Here is a 13,706-nt window from a genome sequence, read left to right on the forward strand (position 1 = left end):
GTGCTGCCGAAGAAACTGCCCAGCCTCCTCCCCCTCAATCCCCATCCAGTTTCCCATCACAAGCTCCCGTCAGGGGTGGGGCAACAATCCCACCTCCTCTACAGCAACCAGTTTCCCTCCCATCCCAAGATCCCCTACCAAGCCCATCTGTCACTCGTTCTCGAACCCAGATCCTAGCCCCACTACGGGAAGTAGCTGGTACAGAGGGCGTCATTCGGGTGCATGTCCCTTTCTCTCGCTCCAACCTATCTCAAATTGAGAAAAGATTAAGCTCTTTCACCTCCAACCCAGCTACTTACATAAAAGAGTTTCAGTACCTAACTCAGTCGTATGATCTTACCTTTCATGATATTCACATGATCCTATCCAACCCACTTTTGCCCGAGGAGCGTAGGCGAGTCTGGGAACAGGCTAGAATTCATGCTGATGAGGTTTGCCAAACTACTTCAGCTCATCCAACTGGTGCTAAAGCAGTTCCTGACCGAGACCCTAATTGGAACTATAATACGGCAGGGGGAGTCACCAATCGAGATCAATTCATCACCTGTCTCATGGTGGGTCTCAGGAAGTCAGCCAATAAGGCCATTAACTATGAAAAACTCCAAGAGATTATTCAGGATAAAACTGAGTCCCTCTATATTCCTAGACCGCCTCACCAAAGCTCTTTTACAATATACAAACCCAGACCCTGAGACCCCAGATGGGAGACAATTATTAATGACCTACTTCTTCACCCAGAGTTTCCCCGACATTAAGGCTAAACTTAGACGTCTAGAGAATGGACCATTAACTCCTCAAGCAGAAGTCCTGGCAGTGGCCTTCAAAGTGTATAATGGAAGAGATGAAAAGGCCCGCAAACAAAAATATCAAATGATGGCTAAGGCCTTTCAACCTACCCCAACCACTGGTGCTTGGGTATCCTCACTTCCTAAGAAGCAGCCAGGAGGGCCTCCTGGTCCATGCTTCAAATGTGGTCAAACGGGTCATTGGGCCAGAGCCTGCCCAAATCCCCGGAAGCCCCCTAGTCCATGCCTTAAGTGCCATCAGGAGGGACACTGGGCTGTTGACTGTCCTTGCACACCAAGAGGTGCCAGGCCATCCAGCTCTAACACTCCACACATAGACCTTCTGGGTCTGGCAACTGATGATTGAGGGGGCCTGGGACTCCTACACCTGACCACTACCATCACTGTACAGGAGCCCAGGGTAACCATTGTGGTAGCAGGTAGGCCCATCTCTTTCCTTTTGGACACCGGGGCCACCTACTCAGTCCTGAAGGAGTTTTGGGGACCTACCTCCCTCTCACAGTCCTCTATAGTTGGGGTAGAGGGCACACCTCATCAACCTTTACAAACTCCCATGCTTCACTGCATCTTCAGAGGCATTGCCCTCTCTCACTCCTTTTTGGTAATTCCCCAGTGTCCCATCCCCGTTATGGGAAGGGACCTATTACACAAGGTTGGAGCTTCCATTACTTTCGCTCCCGCACCGCTCCTCAACCCCAACTCACCTTCAATCCCACTTTCACTCGCCCTCCAACCTGCTGCAAACCTCCCTCCCTCTCCTTTTCCTCTGCCACCCCATCTGGTCAACCCTGTAGTCTGGGACACCCTCACCCCCTCTGTGGCCACCTGCCCCCCAGTAATTGTCAAACTTAAAGACCCCACCTCTTTTCCCTCTCAACCTCAGTACCCGCTGCCCCTCAAGAGTTCACTGTGCCTGCAGCCAATTATCCAAGAACTTTTATACAAACGGCTACTACGACCAGCCAATTCCCCTTTCAATACTCCTATACTGGCAGTTAAAAAGCCTAATGGTTTTTACAGGCTTGTCCAGGACCTAAGAGTAATTAATGCAGCCATTGTTGCCATCCATCCTGTGGTCCTTAACCCCTATACTTTATTGTCCACCATTCTGGCTTCCACCACTCACTTTTCTGTCCTTGACCTCAAAGATGCATTCTTCACTATACCCCTCCATCCCAACTCTCAAAATCTGTTTGCTTTCACCTGGACCAATCCTGCCACCAGACTTCTACTCAATTGACCTGGACAGTCCTTCCCCAAGGCTTTAGAGATAGTCCCCACCTTTTTGGACAGGCTCTAACAAAAGACCCCAGATCCCTTACTCTCTTGAGCTCCACCCTCCTTCAATTTGTAGATGATCCTGTGCAGCCCCTCCCTACAAACCTCTCAACAGGATACTATTCTCCTTTTAAACTTTCTCTCAGACCACAGCTATCAGGTCTCACCCTACAAAGTTCAGCTGTCTGTGGCTCAGGTCACATACCTGGGAGTTCAGCTCTCCCGCGCTACAAGGCCATTACCACAGACAGGAAAAAACTTCTCCAAACTATGCCTGTTCCAAATAACAAAGATGAAATTCTCTCTTTCCTGGGTCTTGCTGGGTTTCTTCCTTCATGGATCCCCAACTTTTCACTCCTAGCTGCCCCCCTATATGAAGCATCCCTAGGACCTCTTGCTGGTTCCCTCCTGATGCCTGTGGTAAGCCCTTCTATAGACTCCAGCGGGCCCTTCTACAAGCCCCCGCTCTGCACTTGCCTGATCTCACACGTCCCTTTTCTCTATATGTCTCAGAAAGGCAGGGCTTTGCCCTGGGAGTTCTGGGACATATGTTAAGACCCTCCTTTGCCCCAGTTGCCTATCTTTCCAAAAAACTAGATCCTACTATTCAGGGATGGGTTCCTTGCCTGCGAGCCCTAGCAGTGGCTGCCGTCCTCATTCAAGAATCCAAAAAGCTCACCTTCGGGTCACCCACAACTATTTTCTCCCCTCATCCTCTTTCTGAACTCCTTACCTACAAAGGCCTGCAGACTCTTTCCCCCTGCAGGATTCTATCACTTCAAGTTGCCCTAGTTGAAGACACCTCCCTCAATTTCAAAACCTGTCCCCCCCTTAATCCCTCCACTCTTCTTCCATTACCTCCCGATCCACAGGCAAGATCACAAGCCTCCTTCCATAACTGTTTACAAACTCTAGATGAACTCCTACCCTGTCCCTCCCACATTCAGGAGGGCATCCTTCCTCAGGCCACATACACCTGGTTTACTGATGGCAGTTCCTTTATCCATGAGGGTGTTCGATGGGCAGGATATGCCATTGTCTCTCTGGACAAAACTACTGAGGCAAAGCCCTTACCTCCTAACACTACAAACCAACAAGCAGAAATTGCCCTTACCTGAGCCTTCACTTTAGCTCAGGGGTCCTCTCTTACTGTCTATACTGATTCTAAATATGCTTTCCATATCCTGCTGTCCCATGCAGCAATCTGGAAAGAATGGGGACTCCTCAACAAGGGCAGCTCTGTTGCCAACGCCAAACACATTATATCACTGATAGAAACCTCACATCTTCCAACAGCCATAGGCCTAGTACATTGCGGCTCCCATCAGTCAGATCAGTCATCCATCCCCCTTGGTAACAACAGGGCAGATGAGGCAGCCCAAAAGGCAGCATTAGCCCTTGTAATAGGTGCCCTCATTCCAGGCCCAAAAAAAATCCATTCCCACAACTACCAGCCCGCCTTCCACTGAGGCCATACTCTCCTACTTACATCACTTATTCCACCCTAACCTCCAATCTTTACACTTTCTCAAAACTTACCTGCCTCTTTCTCATTCAGAAACTGCCTTCCTCAAAACACTCACCACTTCATGCAAAATCTGTCAAAAAGTCAATCCCAACTCACCTTCTCAACCACCCGCCTTTCCTACCCATCAAGCATGAGGGCTCATTCAGTCTGCACCTTCCGAGGCATCCCATTTACCCATTCCTTTCTAGTCATACCTTCCTGTCCTACCCCTCTGTTAGGATGGGATTTGCTCTATAAGTTAGGGGCCTCTATTTCCCTCCTACCTTTTAAATGCTTACAGGATGCCAGAAACTCCCTCATTGCTTTGGTCGGTGAAGGAGAGTTAGACGACGGGGACCTGAGTCTCCCAGCTCCCTGAACTGCTGTCAGTCCGGTCGTGTGGGACATCTCCACCCACCACACCCCGGTTTTAATATGCCTTAAAGACCCATCCTGCTTCCCCTCTTGGCCTCAATTTCCTATTTCGCAGGCTAACCGAAGGGGACTACAGCCTATTGTTAATCGTCTGCTCTTGCAGGGGCTTTTAGTGCCAGCTAACTCTCCATGCAATACTCCCATCTTGCTGGTAGAAAAGCCTTCTGGAGCATATCACGTCGTTCAGGACCTCCGAATAATTGACGAGGCTGTTATTCCCATACACCCAGTAGTGCCTAACCCATATACTCTTCTGTCTCAGGTCCCATCCAGTACCTCTCATTTTACTGTACTGGACCTTAAAGATGCCTTTTTCACTATACCTCTCCAGTCAGACTTGCAGCCGCTATTTGCCTTCATGTGGGAAGACCCTGACACCAGTTGATCTAGACAATTGACCTGGACTACTCTACCTCAAGGTTTTAGAGATAGCCCCCATCTTTTTGGACAGGCCCTGATGGAGGACCTCTTGCAACACTCAATGGGCGAGACTACTCTCCTCCAACACGTAGATGATCTTTTACTTTGCAGCCCCTCAAAGGAAGCCTTGGTCCTGGACACCACATCCCTTCTTAATTTCCTGGCAGACATGGGATACAGAGTATCCCCTGCCAAAGCACAGCTGTCTCTACCCCAGGTTACATATCTCAGGCTAACTCTAACTCCCACCACTAAAGCCCTAACGGTGGACGGAGTGGCTGTGATTAAAGCTCTCTTGCCACCTACTTCAGGAGCTGAGATACTATCCTTTCTAGGATTGGTAGAGTTTTTCAGACACTGGGTGCCTAACTTTGCCCTTCTGGCCAGACTGCTTTATGCGGCTGCCACGGAGACTCGTACTGAGCTGCTAACTTCACTCACCGAGTTGGCTTCTGCTTTCAGTCAGTTGCGGGATGCATTGCTCTCATCCCCCCTGTTGATGCTCCCCAACTTAACTAAGCCCTTTGCCCTATATACAGCAGAGAGGGCAGGGGTGGCAACTGGAGTGCTGGTACAGCCAGTGGTACCATCCCATTGCCTTTCTCTCCAAACAGTTGGATACCACCGCCAGGGAGTGGCAGCCTTGCCTCCGAACCCTGGCAGCTGTGGGAAGTCTGGCCCGAGAAGCCCTGAAATTAACTCTCCTACAGCCCATTATTGTGTAGTCCCCACACCGGTTACAGCATCTTCTGAGTCATAAATCCCTGGCCTCCTTGAGTCCTTCAAGAATACAAGAATTCCATCTTCTGTTCATTGAGCATCCGCAAGTAACCCTACAAGTCTCTCCACCCCTTAACCTAGCCTCCTTGCTTCCCATCAGCGATCAGGTGGATCAGCCCACTCATTCCTGTGTAGAGGTTGTAGAGGCTCCTAGAAAACCTAGAGAGGGCCTTCAAGACGTGCCCCTCGAGGACCCTGACTTGACTTTTTTTGTAGACAGGAGCTCGGTGAAGGGGAGTGACAGGGTGCGTAGGGCGGCCTATGCAGTGGTGACACTGTCGCAGGTGCTGGAAGCAAACCTACTCCCATCTGGGACCGCCTCCCAGAAAGCCGAATTAATGGCTCTTACCCGGGTGCTACAGCTGGTAGCCGGGAAGAGGGCCACAATTTATACTGACTCTAAAAATGCCTTCCTAATTACACACACTTATGCTGTGATTTGGAAGGAAAGGGGCTTCCTTACCACTAAGGGAACCCTGATCATCAATGGTAGGGCTATCAGCTGCCTGCTACAGGACCTGAAAGAAGTGGCCATCGTGCATTGTAAGGGACATCAGACTAGAAACAATCCAGTAACCAGGGGTAATGCGTTGGCAGATGCCATGGCCTGAAAATTAACATCCGGGTCTAGTCAACCCTCTGTGCTGTTTCTTTCCCCCTCTCTATTGCCCCAATTCCCCGGTGACGAACAGCAACTGCTTCTACATCAAGGGGAGATGTTGGGAGATCAGGGATAAATATATTTCGGGAGATGAATTGCCCTCCCCCAAGCCCAAGGCAGAGATATCATATCCAAAATTCATCAGTTTCTACCCATTGAGCTGGAAGCCATGCACCAGTTTCTCTCCCCTATAGTTGCCCCTTATAGTCTCCGCAAGGCCATAGATCAGGTGCACCAAGCCTGCACTACTTGTCATCATGTCTCATCTCAAGGTGCTCTGAAGATCTGGATAGCCCTCCACCAGATGAGAGGAACAATCCCTGGACAAGACTAGCAAGGTGATTTCACCCACATGCCTAAGGATAAAAAGCTCCGGTATTTACTAGTTCTGGTTGATACCTTTTCAGGGTGGATTGAAGCCTTCCCCACCAGCCAGGAAACAGCTTCGGTAGTGGCACAAACATTAGTAGTGCACTAATCCCCCGCTTTGGCCTGCCTGTCTCGCTACAGTCAGACAATGGGCCTGCTTTCGTCTCTCAGGTCACTCAGCTAACAGCCGAGGCTCTCAATATCACCTAGAACCTCCATATACCCTACCACCCCCAATTGTCAGGTAAGGTTGAAAAAGCTAACGGTCTCTTAAAAAACCAACTAACTAAGCTGTCTCTAGAAGTAAAGCTCTCGGGGTCCGATCTTCTCCCCGTCGCTCTCACTTGTCTGTGTGCTGCCCCCCGGAGACTGGCTAGACTAAGCGCATTTGAGCTGATGTATGGCAGGCCCTTCTTACTGAGCACAGGCCTGCCCACTACCTCTCCTCCTTTGGCCTCCTACCTTCCTTACTTTTCACTGTTGAGACATCTTCTCAGGGAACATGCAGACCAGCTCCTACCCCAACCTACGTCATCCAACAACCCAGGAGATGCAGCGATGCTTCAGCCAGGAGACGAGGTACTTCTAAGAGAACTCCAGCCAAAATCCCTCCAACCCCACTGGATGGGGCCTTATACAGTAATCCTCACTACGCCCTCAGCAGTCAAACTACACGGGCATTCCTCCTGGTATGACCTTTCTAAGCTCAAATGGGCGCCCAGACACGATGATTGGGTGTCTTGTTAAGTAAGTCCCCTTAAGCTGCAAGTTAGTCGTGTCAAGTACAACCAGCCAGATGAATAGCCTGGTGGTCTCCAGGCAGAGTTATTCTGCATAGAAATTTAAGCTCCAACTAACTCTTTATAGAATCAATTGAAAAGTAAGCACCCAAAGTTGTCCACGTGTAAGTTGTGAGGCACCAATTCAAATACCAGTATACACAGACATCTTAAACACTCTCTCAAACCCTACGCTGTGCTTTCCATATGACCAAGTCTCTCTTACATGTATTTTCCAGTCCGACATGTATGGGGGATGTCATCCTGAATTAGACACATGTAGACTTCATGCAGTAGAAAAAACAGCAAGAAGAGTCTCTGACAACATGTTCTTCAGAATACAAGATAAGCTATACATTACCATTAGTGACCCATGAGATTCATGCTGGGAAAAAAGAGTACAGGGCAAGCTATATGATAGTTACCAATAGTCCCCACAGAGCACAATATACATCAAGAGAGAATGGACCACTGTAAATCCTACCCTCACAGAAGTTCTAAACACCCAGGCTCAAGTATCAAGTAATATTCTAAAAACAGAACAGGCTCTAAAACAGAAGATTCACTCGGACCCCTACCCCCACTCTCTACAACCAACAGGAACACCACTTTCCTGGGCCGGAGTCATTAGAGAAACAGTGCAATTTCTTAATGCTTCACATATCCTCAGCAATGTGTCCGATTGTTTCCTCTGTGCCTCCCTCCAACGCCCCCCAATAGCGGCAGTTCCCATTAGTTTTTTCCAGGCTTAACCAGTAAACTCTAAAAAAAACTGCAGCCTCCCTTTAGGTGAGGTACTGATGTAGAAAACGAGCCTTAAGCCTGAAGCTCGACATAAGTCTGGGGCCACCAGAAAACAGCACAAAGAACCATCGTCCCCACTAACCTGCTACCTAACCCAGCCTTCCACCATCTCAGAATTGTCAATGGGAAGCCAATGCTGACAACGAGTAACCATAGACACTCCAATCTCCCTTCAAGAGGGCAAGTTCTTCTAATGCAATAATACGCTTACCCAATACATCAACAGCACCACCAGTAAGACCCTGCTTTTCAGTGATGCTGGTGCCCCAACTAACTTGTACAGCAAACCTGAAGTAAGACAGGCACTAGACGAATAGTCTATATATCAAAATACTAGACAGAAGAGGGCGGTTTTTCTACCTGTGCTAGTGGGAGTGAGCCTAGTTACTGCAGTGGCCGCGGCCGCCACAGGGGCAGGAGCGTTAGGCCATAGCTTAGTCAGTTCTCAGGGTCCAGCAAGTCAATTGGTGGCATTAGACGACAGAGTGAGCCTAACCTTGGGAGAAACCTCGACCTCCCTTATGTCCCTCCAACGACAACTTACTTCCCTTGCCCAGGTCACCCTTCAAAATCGGCAGGCCTTAGATCTACTTACCACAGAAAAGGGTGGAACCTGTATTTTCTTGCAGGAAGAAGGCTGCTACTATATCAATAAGTCTAGAGTCATAGAACAAAGTTTAAAAAAACTACAAGGACTACAAAAAAACCTCCACCAAACACGAGTACCTAAAAGCAGCCCTTATGAGTAGCTTCAGTCTCCCATAATGGCCTGGCTAATGCCTCTGCTAGGCCCCTTAATAACAGTTTGTGGTTTACTCTTAATTGCCCCATGTGCTTTCAAGTTCCTTCAACAGCGTGTGGCAGAAATTTCACACATAAAAGTTAATCAACTGTTGCTGCACAAGTACTTGCCCCTCCCAACTGAACCTCTTCCTGCTGTCAACCAGCCTTAAACCCACCCTCCTACAATGCCCCTTGTCAGCCAGAAGTAGCCAGATCAAGTCGTCACCCATTATGACCAAAAAGCTAGAATGTAAGGCTGGAGGCACCAGGGGAAGGAGTGAGCCTGATAGACAAGCTCAGGCCTCACCAAACAAGGCGAAGAGACCAACAAGTTCCGGTCTGACAACATTCCAGAGCCTGATCAGATAACATTCGAGTAGTGGTAACTTTCCAGTACCTGGCTAAAGGCCAATGAGAGACCTCCGTGTACCCTAGGTGAGCCAATCCTCGCACCACTGTACACCTTTGCTCTCCCTCCCCCTGCCTTCTTTAAAAACTTGCTGCCTGCCCTACTGGGTGTGACTTCCCTGGCCTGTGTTTCAGACCAAAGAACATCACCTGGGAATTGTGTTCAAATAAACTGCCTGGCCCTTTGTTGCCTCTCTTAGCCTGCTTATTTCAGTTGGAATTTATTGAAATTTATCTTACAGGATAAAGGAGCCTCAGTGCAGGGGCTCCTTTGTGCTGTTGAGCTTTCCTGTGGTCTCAAGGGGCAGCGGACACTGAGCTGGAAGCCAGCAAGCCTGCCCTGGCAGGGCTCAGGAGGGGCAGGATGGGCAGCCTGGACTGCAGCCCCGGGGACGTGGGGACGAGACAGTCTGGGGCCTGCGAGGCCAGGCGGTGAGACCTGAGGGATGGCGGGAAAGAGGGAGAGAGGGAGAGAGGGGGAGAGGGGGCGAGGGAGGGAGGGGAGGGGAGAGGGAGGGAAGGAGTGGGAGGGAGGGGGAGGGATAGGAGCGGAGGCAGGGAGGGAGCGGAGAGCAGGCGCCATGCGGCCCTCTCCTCCACTCAGGGTGGGACCCCCGGGCCCCCAGCACCTGGCGGGTGGGGCGCCGGGACCGCTCCCAGTGCTGACGCCGCCCACCCCCTGCCACGCCGCAGGCACCCTGGGCGGCCGGGCACCTGGGGGCTGGGTGGTCACCGTGCAGACCTGGAGCGGCAGAAGCAGCTTAAACTTCGGGTCTCAAAGGAAACCGCGGGGCTCTCTGCCGGGCTTCCCGGCCCCTGTCCTCACCCCTCCCACACACACTAGGGGAGGAGGGGCCCTGGGTCCGTTCTGGAAGGAAAGAGAACAATCAGGTTCCCCGCGTGCTTGGGAGACGTACATGATCCTGGGACAGGCTCATGTGCCACCTGCGCCTGCTGCTCGTGCCCCCCTCCCACCCCCACCCCGGGCCAGCACGTGTGCCTCCCGGGACCCTGCGTGTGCCGCCTGTGGCCCTCCTCACGCCTGTGCAGCCTCCCGGAGTGGGCCCAGTCAGGGAGGGTGCCCCACTGAGAGGCGGTCACCCTAGAGGTTCTCAGCATTATGCTGGTGCAGAGGAAGCTGCTCGTGCCCGAGGTTGAAAACCAGTGGCAGGTTCCTGGGCTTGGCCTGAGGGGGCCTGTGCAGGGGGCGCGGGGCGAGCACCCAGGTGCTGTGCTCAGCGGTGGTTCGGTGAGGAGACCAGAGGCCTCATGGAGCCAGCGGTGGGAATGCCCCTGGCTGCCTCTCGTCCCCTCGGTGGCGGGGCTGCAGGCCTGGAGCCGCTCTGAGGTGCCCCGGCATGGAGCCCGGGTCCACGGCGGCGGCTGAGCAGATCCCATGTGGCTCAGCAGGTCCTGGGTCCCGCCGAGCACTGCTTCTTCCCAGGGCCGCTGCCTCCCTCTCCTGTCAGTCAGCGTACAGAGGGCAGGGACGTGGACAGCACACGGATAGAGGCCTGCCCTGGGGCCCGCTGAACTAGTGTCTTAATATTTCGTAGTTCCTTTAATTTGGACTTCTCAATGTCCCTGAGAGGGGACAGAACCATGTTTTATTTTATTTTTAATTGTGGTAAAATACATATACACAGAACTTGCCATCTCAGCCACACTTAAGCGTACAGTTCAGAGACATTAAGTACACTCACATTGTGTGCGACCACCTCCCCCCTCCCCTCACCCGTCCATCCCCAGAGCTTCCCAGACTGAAACTCTGCCCCCACCAAACACGAACTGCCACCTCCCAGCCGATGGCAGTCTCTGCTCTACTTTCTGTCCCTAGGAGTGTGACGATGCCAGGGACCTCACAGAAGTGGAATCACACGTATTTGTTATTTTGTGTCTGGCTTATTTCACTGAGCAGAGTGTCCTTGAGGCTCATCCATGTCCTAGCATGTGTCGGAACGTCCCTCCTTTTCTTCCTTCCTTCCTTCCTTAAGAATTTTCCTTCATTAAGGTCGAATAACATTCCATGGCATAGAGAGACCATATTTTCCTTATGCACTTATCCATCGATGGACACTCGGGTTGCTCCCACCTTTTGGTTGTTCAAAATAGTGTTCAAGGCCCCCACTTAGGGGTGAGACACGGCTTTGGTGAGCCACGAGGTCCAGGTCCCCACGGGGAGAAGAGGGGTCATGACGTCAACAGAAGCAGCGATGAGGCCAGTGGGGGCAGTGATGGCGTCAGGAGGCGAGAGAGTGGACCCAGGGCTGTGAGGCTCCGACCTCCTAGGGCCTCCAGCCCTGAGCTCCTGAGCCAACCTCCTGGTCAACGCCTGGCGGCCATCAGTCATGGGAGAGGCTACCAGGGCCTTCTAAAGCCATAGACAGTTAATAGCTCCCTTTGTGTACCCAAATTACCCCCAGCCGCAAGTTTTGTTACAAGCAGTTCACTAGCAGGAGCCCAGTGGAAATCAGGGTGGGCCTGAAAAGAAATAAAAAAATTAGGGTATGAGCAAGAGAGGAAAATCACGGTCATTATCTTGCTTCCCGAATCCCCTTGTCCTGTTTTTGACTGTGATCAGTGGCCTTCACTTCCATAATTCCCAGGCATGGGTGGGAATGTGAACCCACCTCACTCCGCCATGGTCACCCATCCACATCCAGTCCCATCCCCGCAATATCTCCGGGGCCCACCCCCCACCATCACTGCCTGGCTGAGGCATGTGGTCCCTCAGGAAGTCATTCGTCCCTCCCAGATGGCTGTCCGGTCCAGCCTCCCCAGGCTGCTAATGCTCTCCTCTCTGCTGCTCAATTGTCCTCTACAGTGTCTGTTTTCAGTTATGACTAGGTTTTGCTATTTATTACAGAAAACCCCGAATACCAGAAGCTCACCCATGTTTTATTTTCATTTCTGTCACTTTCAGGAAGCCTAGAGGTAGTCATTCCAGGGCGGCAGCCATGTTCCCTGGTTTCAGACTCCTAGCTTAGACTCTGTGTGTGGCACCTCATAGTCCAATAGGGCTGCTCAAGCACCAACCATACATCTACATCCCAGCTAGCAGGAAGGTAAAAGAGGAAAAGGTCACACTTTCTGCCCTTAAAACCCTTTCTAGAAGTCACACAAACTTCCATATATATCTCATGGGCCAGAATTAAGTCTATTATCTAAGGTAAGACTGTCACATGGCTGCAAGGGAGGCTGGGGCACATACAGCTTACACTGAGTAAAGTCCGCAAGCCTTAAGTGCAGCTTGATAAATGTGTACATATGTCTGTACCTGGGTCACCCAGGACCAAGACAGAGAGTGACCTTCAGTGCCTCAGCAGGCTCCCTAGTGTGGCTCCCAGTTTTGAGATCTCCCCCAGGTAACCACGATCCTGACCTCTGTTGGCACAGATGACTTCTGCCTCTTCTGGAACTTTGAATACACCGAAACATTCAGCATGGTCCCTTGTGCCTGGCTTCTTGACCTTATGTCTGTGAGATTCATCCCTGCTGTTGCATGGAGCAAAAATATACCCTTTCGAAAAATGCTCTGTAGTATTCCACCACAATTCATCAGTTCTCTTGTTGATGAACATTTGGATTATTTCCAGTTTGGGGCTGCTATGAACATTTGTGTGCATGTCTTTTTAGGGGGGAGCAGAATTGCTGAGTCTAGATATGTAATCATTATTTCAGGTGGTCACGTATTGAGCTCAAATCCATAAATCCATAGTATCCCATTATTATGGAAGAAGAGAACACATACTGGGAACTAACCAGGAATCCTATGGTGCCACACTGTCTACATTCGAAAAACGAACCATCCTCCCATTCCCACATGCAGCTGTCTGCAAAGACCACCCCGCCTCTCTGTCCAGCCAGAGCTCCCACTCTGCCCTGCCCTCTCCCTGTGGTGTCAGATGCCTCCTTCCTGGGGCTCTTTCTCACACTGCCCTGTCTCTTGGGCTGTGCCCTCCTCCTCCTTTCCCCCCTGCAGCCTCCCCTCGTTCAATCATCCCCCTGAGCACAGCACAGGTGTTACCACCCACACACAGCCTGGCCCCCAAGGTGGAACCAATTTCTTTATGCCATTGGCTTCTGTGGTGTGATGTATCTTGGCAAATCCATGGAGCAAATCCACCTTGTTTAATTACCTCATAGCACCCCAGATTTATAACTAGAGGCGTCCTTAGATGTCCTGAAAGCCCACAGCATCTTGTCCAAGTACCTGTAAGGTGGCTGATCCCTCATCTCAGTATCTCCAGGTCTTTACTTCCCCCTGCCTATGTTCCCCTTTCTCTCCCTTTCCTTCCCTGATACATCATTTCAATAACTAAGAACTAATGTCCTAAGATGTAAGAGAAAAGACCTGAAAAGTTCTCATCACAAGAAAAGAATTTTTAAAAGTAATGTGTGGTAACACATGTTAACTAGACCCCTGTGGTAATCATTTTGCAATATATACAAAAAAAAAAAAAAGAAAAAAAAAAGAATTAATACCCTTGCCCCTCTGCCTTTCAAAGCACATGTCTGGTGAAACCTCAGCTGCCGAGGAACCAGCCATCTGCTTTCTCCTCCCTGGGCTGAACGTTACCAGGCAGACTGGACCCGCCGTCAGCCCACCCGACCTCAGGCGGCCCCCTGCTCTGCCCAGAATGTCTCCCTCTGTTTCCTTGGTAGTTCCACACTTC

General features: G+C 50.9%; 1 protein-coding gene across 1 annotated transcript in view; it reads right to left on the reverse strand.

The window, feature by feature from the left end:
• Positions 1–10,780: 10,780 nt before the first annotated feature.
• The window catches only part of KBTBD12 (kelch repeat and BTB domain containing 12), an 81,101-nt gene continuing 78,175 nt past the window's right edge, over positions 10,781–13,706 (reverse strand). Inside the window, exon 6 of the mRNA XM_073231138.1 lies at positions 10,781–11,511. Within this exon, the coding sequence (XP_073087239.1) occupies positions 11,501–11,511 (11 nt within the window). The 3' untranslated portion in view covers positions 10,781–11,500. The remainder of the gene's footprint in view (positions 11,512–13,706) is intronic.

The sequence above is a fragment of the Manis javanica genome, chromosome 3, assembly GCF_040802235.1.
Source record: "Manis javanica isolate MJ-LG chromosome 3, MJ_LKY, whole genome shotgun sequence".
Classification (NCBI taxonomy): domain Eukaryota; kingdom Metazoa; phylum Chordata; class Mammalia; order Pholidota; family Manidae; genus Manis; species Manis javanica.